General features: G+C 37.0%; 1 protein-coding gene across 15 annotated transcripts in view; it reads left to right on the top strand.

Annotated features, from left to right (window-relative positions):
• Positions 1-21,867, top strand: part of SOX6 (SRY-box transcription factor 6) — a 375,864-nt gene that overhangs the window by 277,527 nt on the left and 76,470 nt on the right. For 11 of the 15 annotated variants that reach the window (XM_069857675.1, XM_069857674.1, XM_069857668.1 and 8 more), the window contains 2 exons: positions 3,724-3,803; positions 14,506-14,595. In XM_069857675.1, coding sequence (XP_069713776.1) covers positions 3,724-3,803; positions 14,506-14,595 — 170 coding nt within the window. The remainder of the gene's footprint in view (positions 1-3,723; positions 3,804-14,505; positions 14,596-21,867) is intronic. The other 4 variants (XM_069857679.1, XM_069857677.1, XM_069857680.1 and 1 more) reach the window with 1 other exon arrangement.

The raw sequence follows: 21,867 nt of genomic DNA, 5'->3' as shown, positions 1-21,867 counted from the left end.
GAATCTGTAACCTCAGGATTTGTTGTAGCAATTCATAAGTACTTCACTCCTAAATGTTAAGGTAAGGGCTAGATGTGGTAGTAGGCAGCTGAATGTTTTCAGCTGGGATTTGCACTGAACTTGTCCTTGTTGGGGCAACTGACTCTACTACAACATGAGGACGGGCATAAGGCAGTGTTGCAGCAAACCCTACCCAGAGCAACGACAGAACCTAGGTAGTGTCATCAGACAGAGAAGATACTCCATAGTACTTTCTTAGATGTTTATAAAGGTAATTGTCTTCCTCAATCCTGGCGCCTCTGCACAGACAAGACGCATGCCCTATATGGCAATATTGCAGGAGTGGGCATCTGTATCCTTGCTATATTCCAATAACACTGAGGAGAGGCACACTTTTCTTGGTCTGTTTATTATGCCTGGGAGGGTAGGACCCTGGAATTTGTGATTTCTTACATCTCTTCCAACTCTGTCTCCTGTTTTTCTGTGATTCCACATGGAGAATGTGCAGGTAGCATGAAAAGACAAATCCCCAAAGTTACAATCTCGAAGTGGGGAAACCATAATCAAACCAAAAACTTGGTAAACTAGATGAAAAGAGTCAGCTTGTGTCTTACATTATGTTTTAGGAAAGGCAGGTAATAATGCAGCACCTTCCCACCACCCTGAGTCTCACAAGACCCTGACATCCTTCTTTCTTCACACATCACAAGGCCTTGAGCTGGAAAGTAAGTCCATATAATAAAGTCCACTAAGGTTTATCATTAACCCAAAACAAAAAGAAAGATTGACATTTTTTCTATGTAGAATAGCACAGTACAATTGCTCGCTGCTTTTATTCATTTGGAAATGTTGCTCAACCTGACAAATGAAACAGAAGTCTGGCATACTTTTCCATGGCTTGTAAACAGCAATGTATATATAAACAACAGCATCCAAATGTAAATAGACAATCAGTGCAGCAAGGAGATTGAAGAGATCAGTTTGCAAAACATGACAGATTTTCTTTTTCCGGCATTCTTCTCACTTGTGGTTATCAAAGGCCAGCACACACCAGTACCTAAAGCAGACCTGTTCAAACACGTTCTGCTGCCTTTTCTACAAATTTAAAAGAATGGATCCTCATGCAAGCATTCCAAATCGAGAAACAAATTTGAAAAAAATGGCTGCAGTACATTGACTGATTTCTTGCCAAGCCAGCTACTGAGAAGCTTCTTGATCAATTCTTGCTCTGACAAAATGAGAGAGGGAAATATGTAACTTCTGTAATTAAAAATTTAAACCAACGCATTACCTTCATGCTCAGTTTACTCAGGGGAGTACCTTTGCTGTGCTTCTACTGCTTGGTGTCAGCAAAGTACTCCAAAGCTGAAAGAGTACTAATTTTTATTTTCAGCACAACGGTAGTGCTAAGGACTTAGACATAATTTCACATGTTGAAGTGAGGAGGGAAGGAACAATATTATGTTTTAATAAAAAATAAATGGCATAACTATAAAATTATTTTCTCTGTAACAAAAGAAAGACCTGTAGCCAGCAGGTGAGCAAGAGAACAGTACAGGGTGTGGCAGAGATACTATTAAATTAACTGTGAAGCCAAAACCTCTCTGTGTGTGTGTGTGTGTGTGAGTGCATAAAGTATCTGGCTATTTCAAGCCATAGGAGCATGACAGCTGTGAAAAAGTAGTGCCGCAGGGAATTCTTTTGGAGTTTGATTTTTTAAAAAATATGTTTGACATGGAAAATGTTTTAGTACAAATAAAGCAACTGGTATTGAACTTAAAAAATGTGTGTGGAGCGGGAGAGAGAAAGAAGAGATTGCTGTGTGGAACAGGAATGAATAATTCATGATATTTAAAGAAAGAATGCCTCCGAAATGTTCTGCAAGGCAGTCCATGCTGATAACTCAAATGGTGATTTCCCCCCCATTTAAAGCATCATTAATTCAACATCTTTGTGATTTTTTTAAAAACCTTGTAAGTTATTTCTGAAAGAAACATTATTTAACTTAGATTAAGATCTTATTTATTCAGATAATTTCATATAAATATCAAAGAGATGAGTAGAATTATTTAACCATAAAGAGACAGCATTAATACTTTTAGAAAAGGATCTAAGGTTTTTTGTTGCCTTTTATTTTTTTTTTTAAAAAAACAAACCCAACATCGTTGCAAACTAAAATCAGCCTCATGGAAGGGGGAAAATAAGAGGACATATTTTGAACATTACTCCATAGGATACCAGTACAATATAATGTTAGTGAATGCATTGTAGCAAAGCCCCATATGCAATCAGAATCCAATTGTTACTGGACTGTGTACAAGCACATACTGTGCTCAATAGTCTGGTGAGGTATTATGGATATGATGCAAAGAGACCTTGTGGATTAGACATGTACAATTTATTAAAAAAGTGAAGCAACCAAACATATAATCCTAACTGAATACAATAGCACTTCAGGTGGTAAAAAGAGAGAGATCTAAGGAATCCAGTGACTGTAAAGACTTCAGCTATGGTTATTTATTTGACGAAGTGACAAAAATATTCTAACTCTTGTGATGTCCTGATTATATTATTTTGGATTTCTGTATTTTTCCTCCTTGCTACATTATGCTTTCAGTGTGGAAAAGTTCACTGATCACTGTAAACCTCAAAAATATACAAAGGAGCAGCCTGTTAAAATGTAGCCTACAGGTAGTACATTACATTGACTTGAAATAAGTAGTTTGAGCCAAAGCCATATTACATTAAATCAGAGTTACTATGTAATTTATCCATCACTGAATTAATTTTTATGTTACAGATTACACTGCTAAATTATTTCAGCCTTCCTTCATTCTTCACATGGATTAAGAGTCCGATGGCACCATGTGATGCATTGTTGCAGTGACTTTTAGTGGTAACGCCCATAGATGTTATAAGGTGTAATGTTGCATCGCTTAGTTTGGATCAATAGTATCTCTTATATTTTTTCTGAAATGTTTGTTGTTCCCTCCATGCAGAGGGCACAACATTTTCAGTTTCTACTGAGCAGAACACAGAAATTTTAGTGCCTGAATCTTCATGTAACTGAACTGAACAATCAGCTTCAGTAGGGTCCCAGATGTAAGAGAAAGTTAAAATTATGTTTTGAGCTATTTTAAAAAGTGATTTAATTTCATTTTGCTCTGTAGTACCTTAAAAGAGTTGTTGCAAGACAGAGTACCTTGAAGCAAAACAAGAAACAATCTCAAACTGCTTTGAGCCAACCCCGTAATTTTTCAGGAAAGAGCCACTTGGTACTGGGAGCAAATCACTCTGCATTTAAACAGGGCTGAAATTTCTTAGGTTATAAGAAATTTCTGCTGTTTGAAGAATCATGTGGCAACAACAGTTTTTTTCTCCTCTGGGAGCCACTAGGGTTTCCTGGGGTATCTTGTCTCTGTGTGTATGGCCTTAAGGCCCATTTTGTGGCCAAGCTTATGTGCTTGATTTGAACATTGCTTTTGAAGATGAAAATCACGAGTATCACATTTACATTTTGCCAGTTTGCCTACCAGCTATCTGCTAACAAAAAAGTTCCAAGGGAGCATGGCAAGTCTGTGCCCAGCAAAGCCTTTTGTTTTCGCAGATGTTTAGGCTTAGAAGAGTGCTGTGGAGCACAGGCAATCCTAGGTCCATGTCTGCACTTGTCTACTGCTATTCTCTGCTCATTGTCTGAACCTGCATGCATTGTTCTCCCGACAGGTGATAACTACCCTGTGCAGTTCATTCCATCAACAATGGCAGCTGCTGCTGCTTCTGGACTCAGCCCTTTACAGCTCCAGGTATGTGCCAGAACAAAAAAATGTGGGATTGAAGCCAACATTTTAGGGGGAAACTGCTAACCAGCTGTATGCTAAATAATAGTCTGAATGTTAAATAATTTTTGAGCACAGCCCAGGAGGATTAACACCTTATGTACTTACAGTACTGCAAATACAGCAATGTGCAGCCAATGTTAATACAGTGAGTGAAAGACATTGTTCTGTGTGTTTTATATTGACAGAGCTAATGGTATTTTTTTTTAGTTATATGACCAGTTGATGGGAGATATGTTAAAAGACCTTTTTGTGCTTATTTTAATTAGTCTTTCCCCTGTAGCTGCAATGCACTACCTTTAGTTGGAGCAGTGAATGTACCAAAACAACTGTGTGTTACTGTTTTCTTCCCTTCTTTTTCAGACAGTGTGGTGCTGACTATACAATAAATTGCAAAGTCTTTTAGCTTCTGTATTTAGATAATCTCCACCTTTCCGTGCATTAAGCTGGTCGGATGCCAAGCATGGTCAGGAGCCTTGGTTTGGTCGTTTATTTATTTTTAGCATATATAGAATGAAACGCTGTGAAAGAAAGATTTATGTACCGTATTATTAGCTAGCTTTTTGTGGCAAGAAGTTTTTAATTTCACAAGAAAAGACACAACAATGTCATAAATAATGAAGAAACAGTCAAAAGCTTTCAGAGTTAAAATGTGTGGAAAGGAAGAGACAGTGGACATGAGAGGAAAATCCATTAAAGATGCATGTAACTATTTGCCAGTAAACCTTTGAAACCCCTGTCTGAGTTAGGTTAGAATTGGGTTCAGATATGAAGTATGAATAAATTGTGTCTAGAGTAGCAAAGTACTGCCATGTTAATATCCAAGTATCTACTTGACTTACTCGCCTGCAATTACATCAATTTAAAGCAAATTAAAAATCTTCTCATCTTTAACCAATGCTGATATTCTTCTTGCCATGTTAAATTAGGATAACTGAGAATGGGACCAGAACTCACTGTTCACTGATGGTCCACAACAGGCAAAAAAGATCTCTTGAGCGTATGTCTGACCTAACCTGCAACCAAAACTTGAAAACAGAACACCCTGACACTGCAGGGAAGGATGTCCCAAAAATACTTTTGGGTCATGATAGTATTATGTTAAGACTGCACCTTGGACAGGCTTCAAACCAAAGGGGAGGTTTTTAAAAGGAAAAATGCAGGTGACCTTTTAAAAGCTGTATTTGAATACTTATTGAACCAACAGTCTCATTAACTTTGGCTGAGAAAATGGTGCAGAAATTATCTTTGTGAAAAGAAAGACTATTTTTGCTATCGTTGAAATGCAATACAACTAATTGTTGTTGTGAGCCTACATAAGACTGTAAGACAAGAAAGGATAAAAACTGTTCAGCTGTAAAAGAAACAGAATCTAAACCAGGGACATGTCTGATTCTTTTATTTTACAAGATCTATTTGTATCTTGACCCACAGATCTATTTGCACATCAGACTGGATCAGAACCTACAGCAATAGTGCAATTTCATTATTTTGCAGAAAGGACAGGCTGAGCTGTTAAATATGACTAGCACAATTAGAGAGAAAAGAAAACAACCAGAAATAAAATGGTGCTAATCAAGTCAGAGGGGCTAGAATTTCCCTTCAGATATGTTTGTTGTAAAAGAATTTTTGGTTTGTTCCCCCTTTGTTTTTTATTTGTGTTTTGCCTTTAGGGGATTTCAAAATGTTTAATGTTTCAAGGGCACAAGAGCTAAGTAACAAAGTACTTAATTTTCTGTTGGTACTTGCTCATCTGATTGTCAAATTGACTGAACTAAATTTTATTTGCTCCTACTACAAATATTCCCTTTGTATAAACTCCTTAAGTGTTCCCCAAATGAACACTTACTTGGGTGTGTTTGTTAGAGGGAATTTGTTAAAGCTGGTGCGTCATGAAAACTGTTAGAGATGTAGCATTTAATCTCATTTTTCTATCTTTTCTTCCTTTCCCCTTTCTTTCTCTGTTTTGCTTCCTTTCTTCCATGCACTCCACTCATTTATTTACCTGACTGCTGTGACCATGGTATCTGAGTACTTCCCAAATGCTTAGAAGTACTGATCACAAAACTAATCTCTATTCCTTTCAGCCAGTGGGAGAAATAGCTTACTTGTTTGCAGGTCTGGTTTTGTTTCTACAGGTGAGCGTGTGTGATACCTGTGTTTGGAGAACTCAGGGAAGGAAAGCTATTTCAATTAAAAAAGCTTTGCAGTACTCTAACATTTTAAATTTACCAAGATGTTATTAGTTCCAAAAATTACATTCCTAATCCACATACAGCTGAAGTGGAAATTCTGGCAGCTTCAAACTTACATTTTCTTCTCTTTTTAATTTATCTTTTTTTTTTGGCGGGGGGGGGAGAAAGGGGAGGAGGAAAGGATCATGCTTCAGGTAGGAGGTAGCAGCAGTTTTGTGTTCTGATCTTTCTGTGTGTTAGGACAACATCTATGGAAGCTCTGAATCTAATAGCACAGGAAACAATTTACTCCCAGGTACATTATGTAATGGCAGCAATTATTCCACAGAGGATGTTTTTCCAGTGGGCTATTTGTAATTAATTATTTGCCCATCTTATTCAAGCTGTTTAGCACATTGGTATCAAAATGTGTTTTCTCTGAATTGTATGTCTGTGTTCATTAGTGGATTATGTATCTCTGTGAGTTATAAAGCCTTATTGAAATCATGTCTAGGAATTTCTCAAGTAACTAGATCTACTTGCATGGACCTTCCATTAAAAAAAATATAAAAATAACAAATTCTTCAGCAACAGACCTGTTTGACCCATCTACTCCTAAGACTTTTTTATCACATTGATCAGCTAGTGATAAATACCAGTAATACTCAGTTGTAGCTTTGACTGTTCCTGGAAGAAAGTAGTAATTACCACACATTTGTGCCAGTCAGTGTTCCTGAAGAGGTGGCTTGCTCTGCTTTGGGTTGACATCAGATAGCTTTTTGTCTATATACTAATCTCATGAGGGTAGCATCAGTGATGTTCTTGACAAAAAGACTTAAAACTCTGCGTTCCATGATTCCTACTGAAAGCTCAGCAACATCTCACCAATTTCCTCAACAACTTTTCCAAAATTTAATAACATGTTTGATAGGACCAAGTCCGGCTAGGACTTTTTGGCATGAGGGAGGGTATTGCTGATAAGGGAAAAGTTCTCTAGACACGATCTAAGAAGCAGGACCAAGCTATTTCTGTTCACCCCTCCAGCTTCAAACAACTGTGAGTGAATCCCGTCAAATCAACCTTCTGCTAAGTAGTTTACAGATATATTACCAAATTCACCTTTAGCAGGTATGCATAGTAGTGTGTGAACCAGTTCTGATGCATGTGTGTAACATACGCGTGCTGCTTTAATTAATCAGTGTGGGCAGTAAAACCTTTCAATAATTTTCCCTTTGCTCCTCTTTTTTTTTATACCCATCTTCTCTGGAGTTTCCTCCCTTTGCTGTTTCCCTGATTTTTTTCCCTACCTGTTAAATGATTGCACTGATATTAACTGATTCTAGATATGTGTGCCCAGTAATCTTGCTAAACGAGTGAACTTGATCGTGAAACGGGTTTTCCCAGCTCTCATGGTTCTGGTAGCAGCAACCTAGTTACTTGGAATTCTCAGTGATGGTAGAGGTGGCACATATATGTCCTTACTTTCAAACAAGGAATGTTAACTGTATGCTTTTTACTGTTTAGAAAAAATTGCCTTCGTTCTTAGATATTTCTACAAAGCAATCTATGCAGTAAATAAGGAAATGTTGCAACTCTTTCAACCACGACTGATAAACTGTTGATAGAAGTGGGAGCACTACAATGACGCTAGCTAGAGATATTCCTAAACAAAGTGTGCTCTAGGAAAAAAGGCAAAACAAAAAAGCTTTCGTTCATAACTCTTTCCCCAAACTGTTTGTGTAATTTGTCCTTCAAAATTTATCGCTTATAACACTAATGAACCTTGGCAAGTCTTAACTATATTTGCAGCTGTGTTCTTGAAGCCTGCAGTTTTTATGATCCATTTAAAAAAATTAAATTTTAACTAAACATATATCTGTCTATTTCTTTTCTCCCCTCCCATCTCATCCTACTCCTCCATGCTCTCTTCTAATTGCAGATAAAGTAAATGACCTTTTGTTATACCACTGGGTGTGGATCCAGTGCGCTGCTGAAGCATTGCATAGGCTGCCTCAGGGGCACAATATTAGTAAAGGGAAGGCCAAAGAACGCTATTTTTAGTTGAACAGTTCAGCAGATGGAGGCATGAATACTCATATATCTGAAGGTTGAGGGGTTTGAACCATTAATTTTGATAATGTATTTAACCCTGGGAACAATCAGAAATTGTAACTCTAAGGTTACAATGCTTTTGACCTTTAGAGAACAGAGGGCACTCAGTACAGTAAACAATATATTACATTTCTACTTATTCCAATTCTCTCACACATATAAATTTCAGGACACAGTTGACATTTGCTTTCCTCAGCTATTTTAGCACTGGTCCTTAAAGTAAGTCAAGAAGAATGTGCAGGAAAGAGGCCAATGTAATGTGACAGTCATGTAAATATGGCCTTTAAATAGCTAAGATGTTAAATGTGGCCTTTTATGAAGAAATATTATTCTCAGTAACTAGAATCTTGGTGACTTATTATTATTTCAATGAAAAAGTTGTTTCAGTGGACTGCTCCTCTTATGGAGTTTCCTCTATATGTTGTAACCTTAAAGCAATTTTTTCCGTGGGGCTACTGTGATCTGATAGCGATAGCTTACACTGGAGGTAATTTGATCCCATTCTGGTACCACATCATGCAAAGTGATGTACCTGCCTTATGTCTTATTAAACGATGCATGCTCCTCTTCAACAAACATAGCAGTTAAATATCACGTAGCTTAAGTATTTCTAATTAAAATATCTCCATGTGTCAGCATATTGGTAATGTATTATTTTAATCCATTTATTTTGTTTATGCAACAGTGACATATGTTTAGATTGTGAAATATATGAGCCTTAAAAATCACTTTATTGAAGAAAATTAATTTCTACAATGCTGTCTCAGTAATGTGTTCACTCACCCAGTCAGTCACTGGCAGGGCTGCCAGTCTTAATGTTGGTTAGACACAGTTTAACAGTTTTATCTGACATAACACTCTCGGATGTAAGCAATAATAATTTTTTTTCAAACACAAAACACATGGGGTTTTCCTTTTTTTATTTTTTTAACAGAGTGAAGAATGGGGATTGGGTAAATATGAAAAAGATTTGGTGAGACCAATCAAAATTAAAAACAGCTAGTTACCTTTTCAAAGTTAGACACTGTAATTTGTTTGTCAGCAGGTAGATGTTTGGGTCAGCACTGTGAGTGAGTGACTGTCAGCGGGAATTCCTACAAGACAAGTAATTTCCCTCAATGTATTAGTGACAGATTGCTCACTTCTTCGAATCACTAGAGAAAACAAACTTAATATTGTTACAGGCAGAGTTTCTGTCTTCATTAGCCCTATAGAATGATTTTATCTAGCATTCAAAGCCTACTGAGCTCTAGGTGGGCATATTTTAACAGAATGTTCCTTATTATGATACAGTGAATAGTGACCTAAATTAAGGGAATGGTGTGTGCAAATTTCAGTATATGGAAGTAGTAAATTAAATATTTTAGTCCTTTTCTTGTGTGGAAATTTAGGTTGTAGCAGAGGAAGAAAAGAGCTTGAAAGAAGATTTTATTAGGGCTCTGAGAGACTGAGCAAGCCCTTTAATGAAAATAAAATTAAAAATATGCCAACCTTGCAATACTTAGGAAAATTTAATTAAAATCAATGAAATAGTTATACTTGTGCCTTTCCCTGCTTGAATGTTTATGTCTCTGTATGTAATATCTCTGTTATCAAGTTGAATTATATCAGTGGCAGTATTAATGAAGATTATGTCATTAAGTCAATATTTTACAATATGACCTCCTTTCTTTGCAGAATTTTTTAACACACTGTCCTACCCCTTCTCAACTTCAGTCCTGAATTAGCTGTCAAAGTGATTTTCATCAGGAAAAGACAACCGTCAAAACTGAGACTGCTTGCAGTAAAATATCAAAGATGAAATCTTTGCCAAGAGGATTTTCCTAGGTGCCCCAGTAATAGCATCTCTGGTCAAAATGAGAGGGACACTCCTTATTCTCTTCAAGTTAGTAAACACGGACAGACAAACAAAACCATTTTAGCTAGGTTAATCAGACTGCTACAGCAGCATTACAGCTACAAGACCCTTTTCTCACTCACTTAATGCCCTGCATCTCCAGTGCCTGTTTTGAACAGCATGTCTTTATTACTCTAATTCTCGCTTAATGGAACAGTGTCCCACTATTTAATGAAAAAATTATAGGAATGTTTCAGAAAGAAACTCTTTCTACGGTCTGTAGTACTTCTAGTGCTTGTCTTTGAAGTGGCAAGACTAAGTCCAGTCCTGGGCTTGTGTTTTGCCCTTTTGCAGGAAGGACAATAGCCACCGGACTGTCACCCCATCTGGCATAGCTCTCTGTTTCTGTTCCCTTCAGATGATCAACCCCTCCTCCACCTTGGGAAGTACTCCCATCCCGTGCCTGCTCTCTTCTCTCAAGAGGGAAGACTTTTCAAGCTGGCAGCTCCTTAGCTGGCTCCCTATCCGGCTTCTGGTGTCATTCCCATCTTTTGCACCTTTAGATCTTACCAAGAAGGACAGCTGCCTTTCAGGCCCATATGCTCTGTTCCAGGGAGAATTTACCATTGAGATCATAAATAGCACAGACATAAACTCACTTATCAGGAAACTCATATGTTTAATAGGATGTCGTCCTTATAGCCTGGATTGCTGGAGGTTTCCTGTGTCCCTTGTCTGTATCAAGGTAGAGACTTGAGCCCAAGTGGGTGGAGGAGGCTGAGCCCTCAGCATCAACAAGACGTTCTCACTGCCTTAACCACTGGCTGCCCCTCACTGAAAGCCCAGGCTCTATTTTAAAACAATTGCACTTTACAAAGCTCCGTCCCTGGGGTGTGTATTCACTCGGAAGCCAGTAAGAAGCAAATAAGTTACTGCTGCATTTACTGAAAGAGCACCAGAGGCACCGGTACTACAGAGTCCATCAGGGGATGAGCACATTTTTTAAAGCTCTTTTAAAACTGTGGCATCCCTTTGGGGAATAGGCTGACTGTGAGGCATATTCTGATCTGGCAGTTGGATTCCTTCAAGCTTTCTATAAATGTATATGGTGTATGCCTTACAGGAATTAGCTGCAAGGGAATATGTTTCTGGAATTTTATTATACTTCTGATAATCATAGAGCAAGCTGCTTAATTTGGATACAAATTACAAACACGAAGGATTTTTTTCCTGTAGAGGTGTTAACGTATTTGAATGTTTAGGAAGTTAGCAGCAATCAGATTAAAGAGAAAAATGCCTTTTAAGTCAGGTCTATACACAAAGGAAAATAATACGCTTCTGTACCATAATTCCTTCCTGACTAATTGCTACAGAAAAAGAAAACTTAATGACTCACCTTTCATCTAAAGTAAAAGTTCTGAGAATAAGGATGGTTAGATGAGAGCTTCTAGGTGTAGACATACACACACATATATGTATGCTCAAAGGAAGTAGAATTATTCTCTTAAAGATTTGTGGACTGGAAAGGTATCATCACCTGCCTTATTTCAGAGATTCTGGTACCATGTCATGCAAAGTAAGAGAGTGTCGCCTCCCACTGACCCAATTCAGAAAGAAAGGAAAATGCTAAGTAACAGAACTCATCAAATCAGTGTGTAGATATTACTGTCACTGACTGGAGTCTTTTTAGATGATTAAATAGGAATGGTATTTCCTCCAATGTCCTGCTTGTCTAAGATGTGTGTGTGTTTGGTCTGTGATGTTTTCAGAATCCGTATGATTGAAAAACTAGAAAAGTGTCCTAACTCATAGAAAGTATTGGAATCATCTGTATATTCCTAGGAGTCAGCATGGAGGCTGCATATGACTATGGGGCACAACAGAAGGCTTGCATATGAGTCCTGAAAAAAATGGACTGGAGGAAGGGAAGAAAAACACATTGTGCTTAAATGTCAGTATTAAAGGATTACTCGGGACTTAAAGGAATTATTCACAAAATCTAGGGAAATCAACACAATAGAGGACATGTTTTGGTGTTGTGCATGAATTACAGCAAATAGCTAAGCATGAAAAAAGAGTTACTTAAGGCATAGGAATAGGGAGAGTGTGTTGTCATGTCCACTGGCATTTTTTGAAGTGAAATGAGAAATAAAAAAAGGGTCAAAGTCCTTTCAAAAAAAGTTGTAACATTTTTCCTACGCACTAGAAAAAGTCATCGGATTTAGCTAGTCTACAGCTAAATTATAGCACATCTGTGAACTATCCGTAGTAATTCATCCAGTACAGGCCATCTCTTCTGTTGCAGACTTCAGCACCTAGGGGAGAGCTAAGATGAGGCCTCACAGCTATTTTAATCTGGTCCCAGCATTGTTGCTGAAATAGCAGCACACCCACTGTCATTCAGAAAGAATGCCAAGTTTACACAAATTCACATTTACTTGTGCAAAATGCAACAGCTTACAATGAATTTGTAGCAGTAACTTCCCAGATACCTGGTTTCAAGGTGCAAATGTGAATTTTTTTACAGATGTAATTTTTATAAGTTCATTTGAATATGTGTTGCATAATCTTGTGTTCCTTTAAGGAAATTATTTAATTTTCCTTGAAGGTGCATGAAAGTTCTAAATTTACAGCAAAGATCAGTGTGAGACAGCTGCTAAGTAGCTGGTAAAGCACAATTATTTCTGAAGATTTTAAACACCTGTAAACTGGGCTTGTTTTCTGCTTCACAAAGAAAACATTTCACTGTTTTCTGCATTTAAATATACATTCTAAATATATTGACTTACCAGGTAACGCAGCAGGCTGAACAGGGACAAACCATTTTTAATGGTATGTTAATTGAATGGGATGCTAGAGATGCACTTGAGTGACTTTTTTCCCAGATGTGCCCCAGCTAACTGATAAAGCTTCTCCTGATCAGTAGAGCCGGTATGTATTTATTATATCCTGTCTTTCGCCCATTTTCTGCAAGTGAAAATAATAGAACAGCTGCAAGCTACCAAATAAACTGTCTGTGTCTCTTATAAAAGTAGGAGAACATTACAGCTTCAACCCCCAAGCAGCACTTTCAAAAATTCAGCTCTTAAATGTAGAGCTACATTGTCATCATCTCACAAGGTAGGGATTCAGACAGAATTGAGAGGGGTAGTTTAAATGGGACTTTCTCTTTTTCATGATTTGCACCCATTTATTAGTGGGATGGTGTCCCATTATTCTGTCATGGGAGCCTATAGAAATAGAACTGTGGTGCTTTTGCCTCTCAGTGTAATTAGCAGTGTTAGGTGAGCATTCGGTTTTCTTGTTCTGTGTCTGTACTGTTCTACACAGGGAAATACTGCAATCGTTATATTTGACAATTCCTCCATTTGGGTGTTCAGATAGTGAATGAACCCACCAACATATGCCAGATCTTAAGAAATATTTCTAGTGAAGATTTATTGCCACTGATTTTCTCCATGCCCTGATTTCTTTTACTTTTACTTATGCCTCTGTTTTTCTGTCTGCTGCCAGGCTGACAAACTTGGGTCTACACCAGAGCAGCAATTGCACAACCGTCTTCTGTCCTGAACTGATTTCATCCTCTGAATGTAGGATTAGGAGAAAAATTATGTTTTAGACCCCTTCAACTAAGATTTTCTGCATTTCTGTCAATTGTACCAGTGACATGGGCCTGTGCTTACTAGGAAACTCATTCACCAACTCATTTCAAGTAGCTCAATAAGCAGTTATTCATAATTGCTTGTAATCCTGCTGACAGGAGTCTGAATGAAACTCCTGACTTGTCTCCCAAAGCCCATCTATGTGTTAACGTTTTTAAAAAATAAATATATGAAATTTTGAAATGCAAAATTTGATGAGCTTTGATAGCTATCATACATTCAGCAATGTTACTGTAATTAATTGCTTTTCAATCATATAATTTTATTTCCATTATCATAGGATTTTTCTTTAGGCAGCTCCTTAGTTTTATACTAGCTAAAGCTACATTTCTACACATAAAGTGTGTGAAACTGTCTGAATTTGTGAGTTAACTGTTCTTCATATACATTTCTTAGATTTATTGTTAAAGATACTTTGTATTAGTGGTAAGAAATAAAAAACTGGTTTCTGGAAGAGTTTCTAAAAGGATATCAGAAAACATTTGAAATTCTTTCTGTGAATAATTTGACTTACAGTGTTACCAGAGAAAGTAATACTGTGATAGCCTGAAGTGAATGAAAAAGCCTTGCTCTGATACAACCATCTGGTTATATTTTCATATTTTCTTGCTAGATCTGGTTTTATTTTTAGTTTAAATAAGTGCTGTCTATTTGCTTTCCTTGGGTACAGGAGAAAGAGTTTAAAATACTACAGCCTTTGTTTGCAGGCATCTTTGTTTCCTGGTTGTTGTTGGCTTTCCTAGGTGAGCTTGTTACTCTGTTAAATTTAGTGCTATCCACAATTTTGATGAGGTAGAATTTATACTATAAAAATGCCGAAAACAAATGCTAATAGAAACAAATATAGAAAAGTCACATAAAGATTTATTGTCAACATTTCACAGTTTTCGTCAAATAACATTATCGATGGGAAACTTGAAATTACTTTTTCAAGCAAATGCAGTGTCCTTTGCTGTGACAGAATTTCTGCAAAGGTATTTAAGCTTAAATGGATTTATATTTTATTTATGTCTTTGCTTTTATATCAAAGACATAATATTTTTAAGTAGAATGTGTAATTTTTTTGTAAAATCAGAAAAAGTTAAAGATTTTTTACTATTTTCCAAGCTGTGTAGTATAACATATAGTCTGGGAGAATCAAAAAGATAAGTAAATTGTGTTCTTTCCTGCAGATCATAAATAACAGGAGAGTTGTGATCAAAAAGTAGTATATCAGTAATCTGACAGCGGTAATGAAGAAATGCAAATCTTTGTGCTTCATAGAAAGATTTTATTGATGTTTCTGCTATCCTCCTGCAGAAGACATGGCTACAGACCTTTGAAGAAATTTTTACACATTGTTGTATTCTGTTTTCTTCTTGATATTTACAATATTTTATTTAAATAGCAGGTTTTATTAATGCTCACATTTTATCTTTGATAGAAATACTTTGTGATTGTACTCAGATAGATCTAGTTCATACACTGCAGTAATGCAGTAACAGGGTATACATTTCATGAGTAGCACAGAGAAAATGGGTGATTTGTTTTGGTTCACAGAGGCTATGTTTAAGTGGAATGTCTGAGGGATGCTTCTTGGTTTCTGGGTACAGGTGCTTACCCCATGTGGAGGTGATACACAGAAGTATTTAGACCCTCCTTCTGTGCTTCTGTTTGCTGGCACACAGTGATGAGCTATGTCCCTGGGCTGGCCAAAGAAAAGACTTCACTGGGAGACTGCACTGTGAGAATGTTCCTGCTCTGCAGTTGCAGAGCCTGGTTAAACTACTTGTCATTAAGTCCTCCTCTTGAGAAAAAACACAGTGAAAAGACGATGTGTTCTCAGTATGGGCTTTGATCTTGCTTTCATAAACAACACAAAGAATTTGCATGGTAGCATGCAACTATTCTATTATTTTTGCTAGCAAAGATACAAGAGAATAGATATATTAAGTGGAAGGGATGAGAAGAGTCAGCATGCCTTTATTCCTTGTCAGAACTTAATCTACATCAACTGAAATGCTTGCTGTTTTTGTCATGCCTTAAGATAAAACATCAATGTTTACATATTCCTATTTTTAAGACAAAAGATGTTTATTGTTTAATAACTCCTGAGCTACTATCTATCAAAAATGATAAATATGTAATAGATGCCTAAATTCAACTCTTTATAAAGTATTTTGTATAAAAAGCAGTTCTTATAACTGCAATAAGCATTTTGCATTACGTACTTCAGTATTTTTTACTTGGCTTGCCCTTTTCTCACATCACAAAGAATTGAAACAGTGTAAAACCAGCAAGATGAGAAGCTAAGGTGTTATGGCCTGTTCCTTCATTAAAAGAAGAAATGCTAAGCACATATTGTGTAAAAAGCTTGGGTTTTGTTGGTTTTTGTTTGTTTTTTAAATTTTCACATTATCCTTCCTACTATTTGCCTAGATTTTAGTCCAGAGAGCTCCATCGGTGCCAGCAAATTATCAGATTCCAGATTTGGGGTTCCAAGCATTTTGTGTTAGTTTTTGGGTCTGCATAGAGTTTTTTTCAGTGATACGTACACTGAACTATGCAACTGCAGTATTTCACTCCGACCCTCATTCAATTCCCTACTTTGTGCGGCAGTCTCAGTGTATTCAGCAGGTTGTAAGCCAGCAGATGAAACAGATGTTTAGGCCATACTGGAATGGAGAGGCATGCTGCATCAGGACCTGGATATTCCTCTTGACATCTGGATGCTGCTGGGCTGGGAAGCCTGCCTTAGGCCAGGAGGCTGTAGGAGCCTTGTGGCAGTAAACATAGGGTCCTTGCTGCTCTTTAAGCGATTAGTGCACTGAAGCAGTAATAATGCTGAATTATCGCTTGGTTGGTTTCTTCTAAGGAATCTTGGGACAAAGGGATAGTCAAGGAGGAGTATTTACTGTAAAGTCATGTTCAGAAAGACAAGACTAATTACCATGTATTAAAAAGCTTTCTTTCAGCTAATTTAATAGTAAAATTGTTATGAATACCTTAGGAAACTTTTTACAAAGTGGTAAACAAACAGCTTACAGAAAAACCTCCTTTTCTCATTTACAATCATTAAGATGAAAAAAGACAATTTCCAGTTTCATGGTCTGGTCAAATTGCACAGAACAGACAACAGAAAGTGACTGACTGAAGACATGAAATTGAAGGTATGCTAATGTTCATGCCTACTAGAGACAAAAATCGGAACTTCTAATAGCTGCAGGGAAGAATATTAGGTATGGAAGCTGTCTGACTTACGCACTGATGCTTTATAGTTTCACTTTATCAAGTTGAAAATTGTGCTGTATGTGCTGCTACAGCCTAAATTGTCTGCTGCAGCACTTTCCTTTATGATGTGTGTTATTTAAACACAATAGACATGGTATATTGCATGGAGATAGGTGTTTAATGTTTTGTGATTACTAGCTGTCGGACAAAATAGCATGGATTCCCCCCTGCCACCCTCTGCCCCTAAGTTTTTGTTGTTAAGACAAATGTGTTTAAATTAGGGTCCTCCAAGACAGATCACAGCTTTTTGGAGAGCATGAGGTAATATTTTAAAGATGACCATTTTGTTGCTCTCATTTAACCTCCAGTATTCTAAAGGGGTCGTCTTTAATTAACACTGGCTAAAAGGCCTGACCTGAGAGGCAACCAAAAGTGATTGAACTGCATTTTCAGATCCAGGCTGTAATCTGTTGGGAGAGGAATAATAATAATAAAAAAAATTAGAAAGCACCATTTACTGAAATTCTTTCTAACTAAGCTGTATTTCAATGGGCCATTTAATGCTCAGATGGACAAAGGTATTACTTCAGCCATTGAATTGTATCAAACCCTTTCTCAGAGGCCCAGTTTAAAAACTCAACAGGAAAAGTGGCTTAGCATCATATTCTCAGCAGACCGGCACTCAGTCTTTTTGGAAAGGGGGGCTAAAAAAAAAGAAGTGAAATGAGGTGAGACATAACTGCCAAGCCAGTGAGGATTTTTGCCTCTCCCTCCAGTCAGTGGCTTCACCAGAGAACTGCTCTTCAGAAAGAAGCAAGAGTTCCATACTCGCCACAGAAGCAAGCATTTCAATTTTTTAATTTCTTTTCCTTTTTTTTTTTTTTTTTTTAGGAGCTCTTCCCCCTCATCAGCTTTTGGCCTGCCCTTTGTTCTTGTCTGATGTGGCAGAGATATATGTTCTCTCTGGGGGACTTAGGACCAGTACCTATTCTATGAAGGGTTAGATTTTTGACTCGGTCACACTGGAAAAATAGGATGTCTCGTTTAAGTATATCAGAGTGACACTTGTGAGCTGAGTAGTTGTTGTATTTCAATAGAGCCAATGTTACATATATCCTATGGTGATATAAGATACTTAATGTACTGTCTGAACTTTAATGGTATGAATTTTTTTTTTAATTAATATTTTTTGAAGAGAGTGATCTTTTCTTTCACAATGTTGATGCATTCTCATTAAAAATTCCCAGCAGCCTCATAGGGTGGTGGGGCAACATTATATCTTGGAAACATGTCAAGGTGCTCTAAAACTAATAAACCAACAGTTTTACTTCCTAAGAGGAAACAAATGCAACATTACAGAGGCAACAGACAGGTGCCAAATTATATAAATTGTCTTAGCTACTTGCAGTGACTGATAATTTATTTGAGCTCTACGTATTCTTTCTTGGCTTTGCCCACAGTTTCACAGGTTGTGAAGAGGCAGTTGCTGAAATATTGTATTTAATTGTCGTAATTCAATGAAATCAAAGCCATTTGATTTCTATGGGGCATCTTCTCAGGAACAACGCCTAAACGAGAGTTGCCTGCATTTAGGCAACAAAGCAGACTGAGCTGTTTTGATGGTCATTTCTACTTCATTACGTCAAAGCAAGATGAGGTCAAAAGAATGGGAAATACCATTCACAAATGAAACAGAAATGATTTTAAGAGCACCTTAATGCACATATGCCTGAAGGCAAGTTAGTTCTCTATTGCATGGGCGCATATATTTTAGCAGTGTAGCATTTCTCCAAGTTTACATGATTGTAATTGAGAGAGACTTTGGGACTGGATGTCTATGCTGTCAGGCCATGATAGTAAACAGATGGAAATAAAGAAAATGGAGTGAGTATGTAGATGTGGGTTTTGCTGCAGGTATCTTCTCATTCTGCTTTCTTCTCATGTTCACCCCCTCACCCCACACCCCCAAACATCTCAATGAGCTCTGAGGACAGAATGTATTTTTGGTAAATACTTTACTGAAAAATAAACAATATTAACAACTTTTAAAGGAAAATTAGTCAAAGGGTAATTTCATCTTCAATTTACATTTCCCATTACATTAAAAATGTAAGCAGATATTTTATAGCTGGCAATAGTTATTCAGGCTCTCCCACTGCAAGCCCATACTATCATGAATAAAACCAAACTTAAAATAATATTGCAGGAACCACAGCATGCAAGAATAAGTCAAGGACAAAATGGTCTATCATTTCTTCGGAGTACCTGCCACTGTGATCATTTAGTCCATTCTTATTTTGAGTATATTTATGCTGTGGGACTCCTCTAACCTGTAATGAAGATTCACTCCTCCAAAAGATGAGGGAACAAATGAAAACCTGTGAAGAACAGATACAGTTTTGCTAGTTATTTTCCCCAGGAGAAGTCTGGGTCTTTGTCACTGACTTATTTAACAGGTCCTCTTAACATCTGTCCAGCAGACTGTGGGCTTTATTAGTAGACAAGAGACCCACTAGATTTAGAGCCTGCTGGGTGCGTCTTCATCTTCACAGCTGTGGATTAACTCAGACTTTCCAGAAGATGACAACCATATGGGATAATTGGTGTCATTGGGTAGCTAAAAAAAATATGAAGAAACAAACGTCGTCCAAGCACAATTCACTGTTTTTACAGCCACAATTACTAGTCTGTTTAAGAAATAAGAAAGGCAGCATTACACTAAAAAAAGAAAATCTATTCATATCTTTGTGGGAACCTAATCAGGCTCTTGTTTCCAATGATGATGGCTCCACAGTCGCACCAGGTCTGCAACAAGAATGCTCCTTTTGTGTGCCGATAATGTGGAAGCGATAAAATTTCCTATAAGAGACATATGTGTTTACATCATGAGATGTGTCATTTGACAAAATGCTTTGTTCTCTGCATATTTTCCACGCAGAGTTTCATGCTGGGTTGTTTTGCTGGAAAGCTTTGATTAGCTAGAATTAGTTGCTGAAGTAAAATAGACACTTTTGTTTTATGAGTCCTCTTGCTGAGCTGTAAATTATAGTAAAACATATAAGGAGTGACAGAAAGAAGTGCTGATTTGAACCTCTGACCCATGATCGGCATAAAAACATAAGATAACTCTTTCAAAGGACTACTGAGAGCCATAAATATTCCATGGTCCACATAAAGTTAGGTTCTTTTAACAAAGTAAAGCTCTTATTTTGTATAATGGGATCTTGACTCCACAGTGCTACAACAATACAAGCTGCAGTATCTAAAATGTATAGAGATTCTTTTATTTTCAGTATGGGTTGGCCATTAGCCACAGCAGGGCAGTAGAAGCAATGAAAGTGATTTTTCTTTTTCTGAACCAGTACAATGAATTTGTGGTCAGAAAAAGGAGTTGGAACCAATAGACTCTTTGTGGTGAAATTAGGTATCTGTTACTTTGCAGCTTGAAAAAGAAGCAAAACAGGCATGCGTATGTCTTAAGGAGACAGGAGTTGAGTGGAATTTAAGGCCACATAAAATTTTCCCTTGACAATATATAAAACACTAACTAAAAGACGCTGACGTTACTGTTATTACTATTTAAAAAAACCCAAAGTGAATGAATATGAATAAATGGTAAAATAATTATTTTAGATGAGAAAGAGGTTTTTTCAGTAGACACACACCTGAACATACAGGGAAAAATGAAGTCTTTTAACTCCATCTGTGAATACAAAATTTATTATTTGTATTTTCACAAATACAGTTAGCTTGTTTGTACATATTGGGCTGTAATAAATCTGAGAGCACATTAGCCAGAAAATGCATAAATAATCACTGCAACAATCTTTGTTATTATGACATTAGTTATGATAATTCATTAGCTGCCTGTTCGTGTTAACAGTTTAATGCCTTTTTGCAAACGTATTTGGTGCATTACTATAAGTAGAGGCTATTCACTCTCCACCAATGAACAAACTCTGCGGTAGGGTGATATATGCGTGTTTAAAATCGGAATCTTATGTCCACTATGGATAGGGTAGGCAAGTACAAACAGGGGAAAGAAAGGGATTATGCTGTTAAAAGAAAACCATGCGCATATATTACCATACTTGGATTCTGTAGTGAAAAAAAGGTCTTTGCAGTGTATTGTGACTTATTATTTGTCACATTTCTAATTTAAACATTTTTTCCCTAAGTGTTACTCCAGTTCCCTGTAGCTGTACCTGGTCAATGCCATTTCAGATATAGCCATGTATAGTTGTCAGTTATTCAGCACAAATATATTAGTTAAGTTTATGATGCATACTTGTTGGTTCTTAAATAGCAAGCTACTATTATCCATGTGGTGGCATACATGAAAATGAGGGGGAAGTCTGGTCCACAGTACTAGCAGATCTGTAAAACTCACCTTATTTTGATTTTTTAACATTCTTCATAGAACAAACTGAGGAAATGCTACTGAGACATCCAAATTTCATGAAAAAAAATTTATAAAATACACTGCCTTAACAGGTAGTGCCTGCACTAAAATATTGCAATACAAAAAACTCCCGTGCACTTTAAGCATAAAATTGTCTATTAATTTGAAGAGATCTTTGTTTTGTCAGCAGAAGCTTTGATTTTTCCAATTTTTTTATTTTTTAAAGTAAGAGTTGCTTTCATGTGTATGTACGTTTTGTTTAACAATTTTATAGACACCTTTTCTTCTTCCTCTTCCTTGTCCTTTTCCTTTTGTGTGGAGACAACTGCTAGGACACAGATGCTGAGCTGTGGAAGGTGTTCTTCTGGTGATGGCATCTGGCTTCTTGGCAGACTCCACAGGCAGTAGCTGCCTTTGAGTTGCCCCTGGGTTTGTCACATGGTTAAGCTGCTGATTAGTTACTTAGGATGCCTTGTGTTTCTGGATGTCATTTTGTGTTGACCTACCTCTCACTCTAAGGATCTGCATTAAAAATCATCTTAAAATGTCTTAAAAAGACAAACAACTGTGTTTACATATATATATACACACACACATACATACGTATACATGTATGTGTGTGTATAAATATATA

This window comes from Phaenicophaeus curvirostris, chromosome 5, assembly GCF_032191515.1.
Source record: "Phaenicophaeus curvirostris isolate KB17595 chromosome 5, BPBGC_Pcur_1.0, whole genome shotgun sequence".
NCBI lineage: Eukaryota > Metazoa > Chordata > Aves > Cuculiformes > Cuculidae > Phaenicophaeus > Phaenicophaeus curvirostris.
The sequence above is the reverse complement of the archived record's forward strand: the minus strand, read 5'-3'. Positions and strand labels throughout refer to the sequence as shown.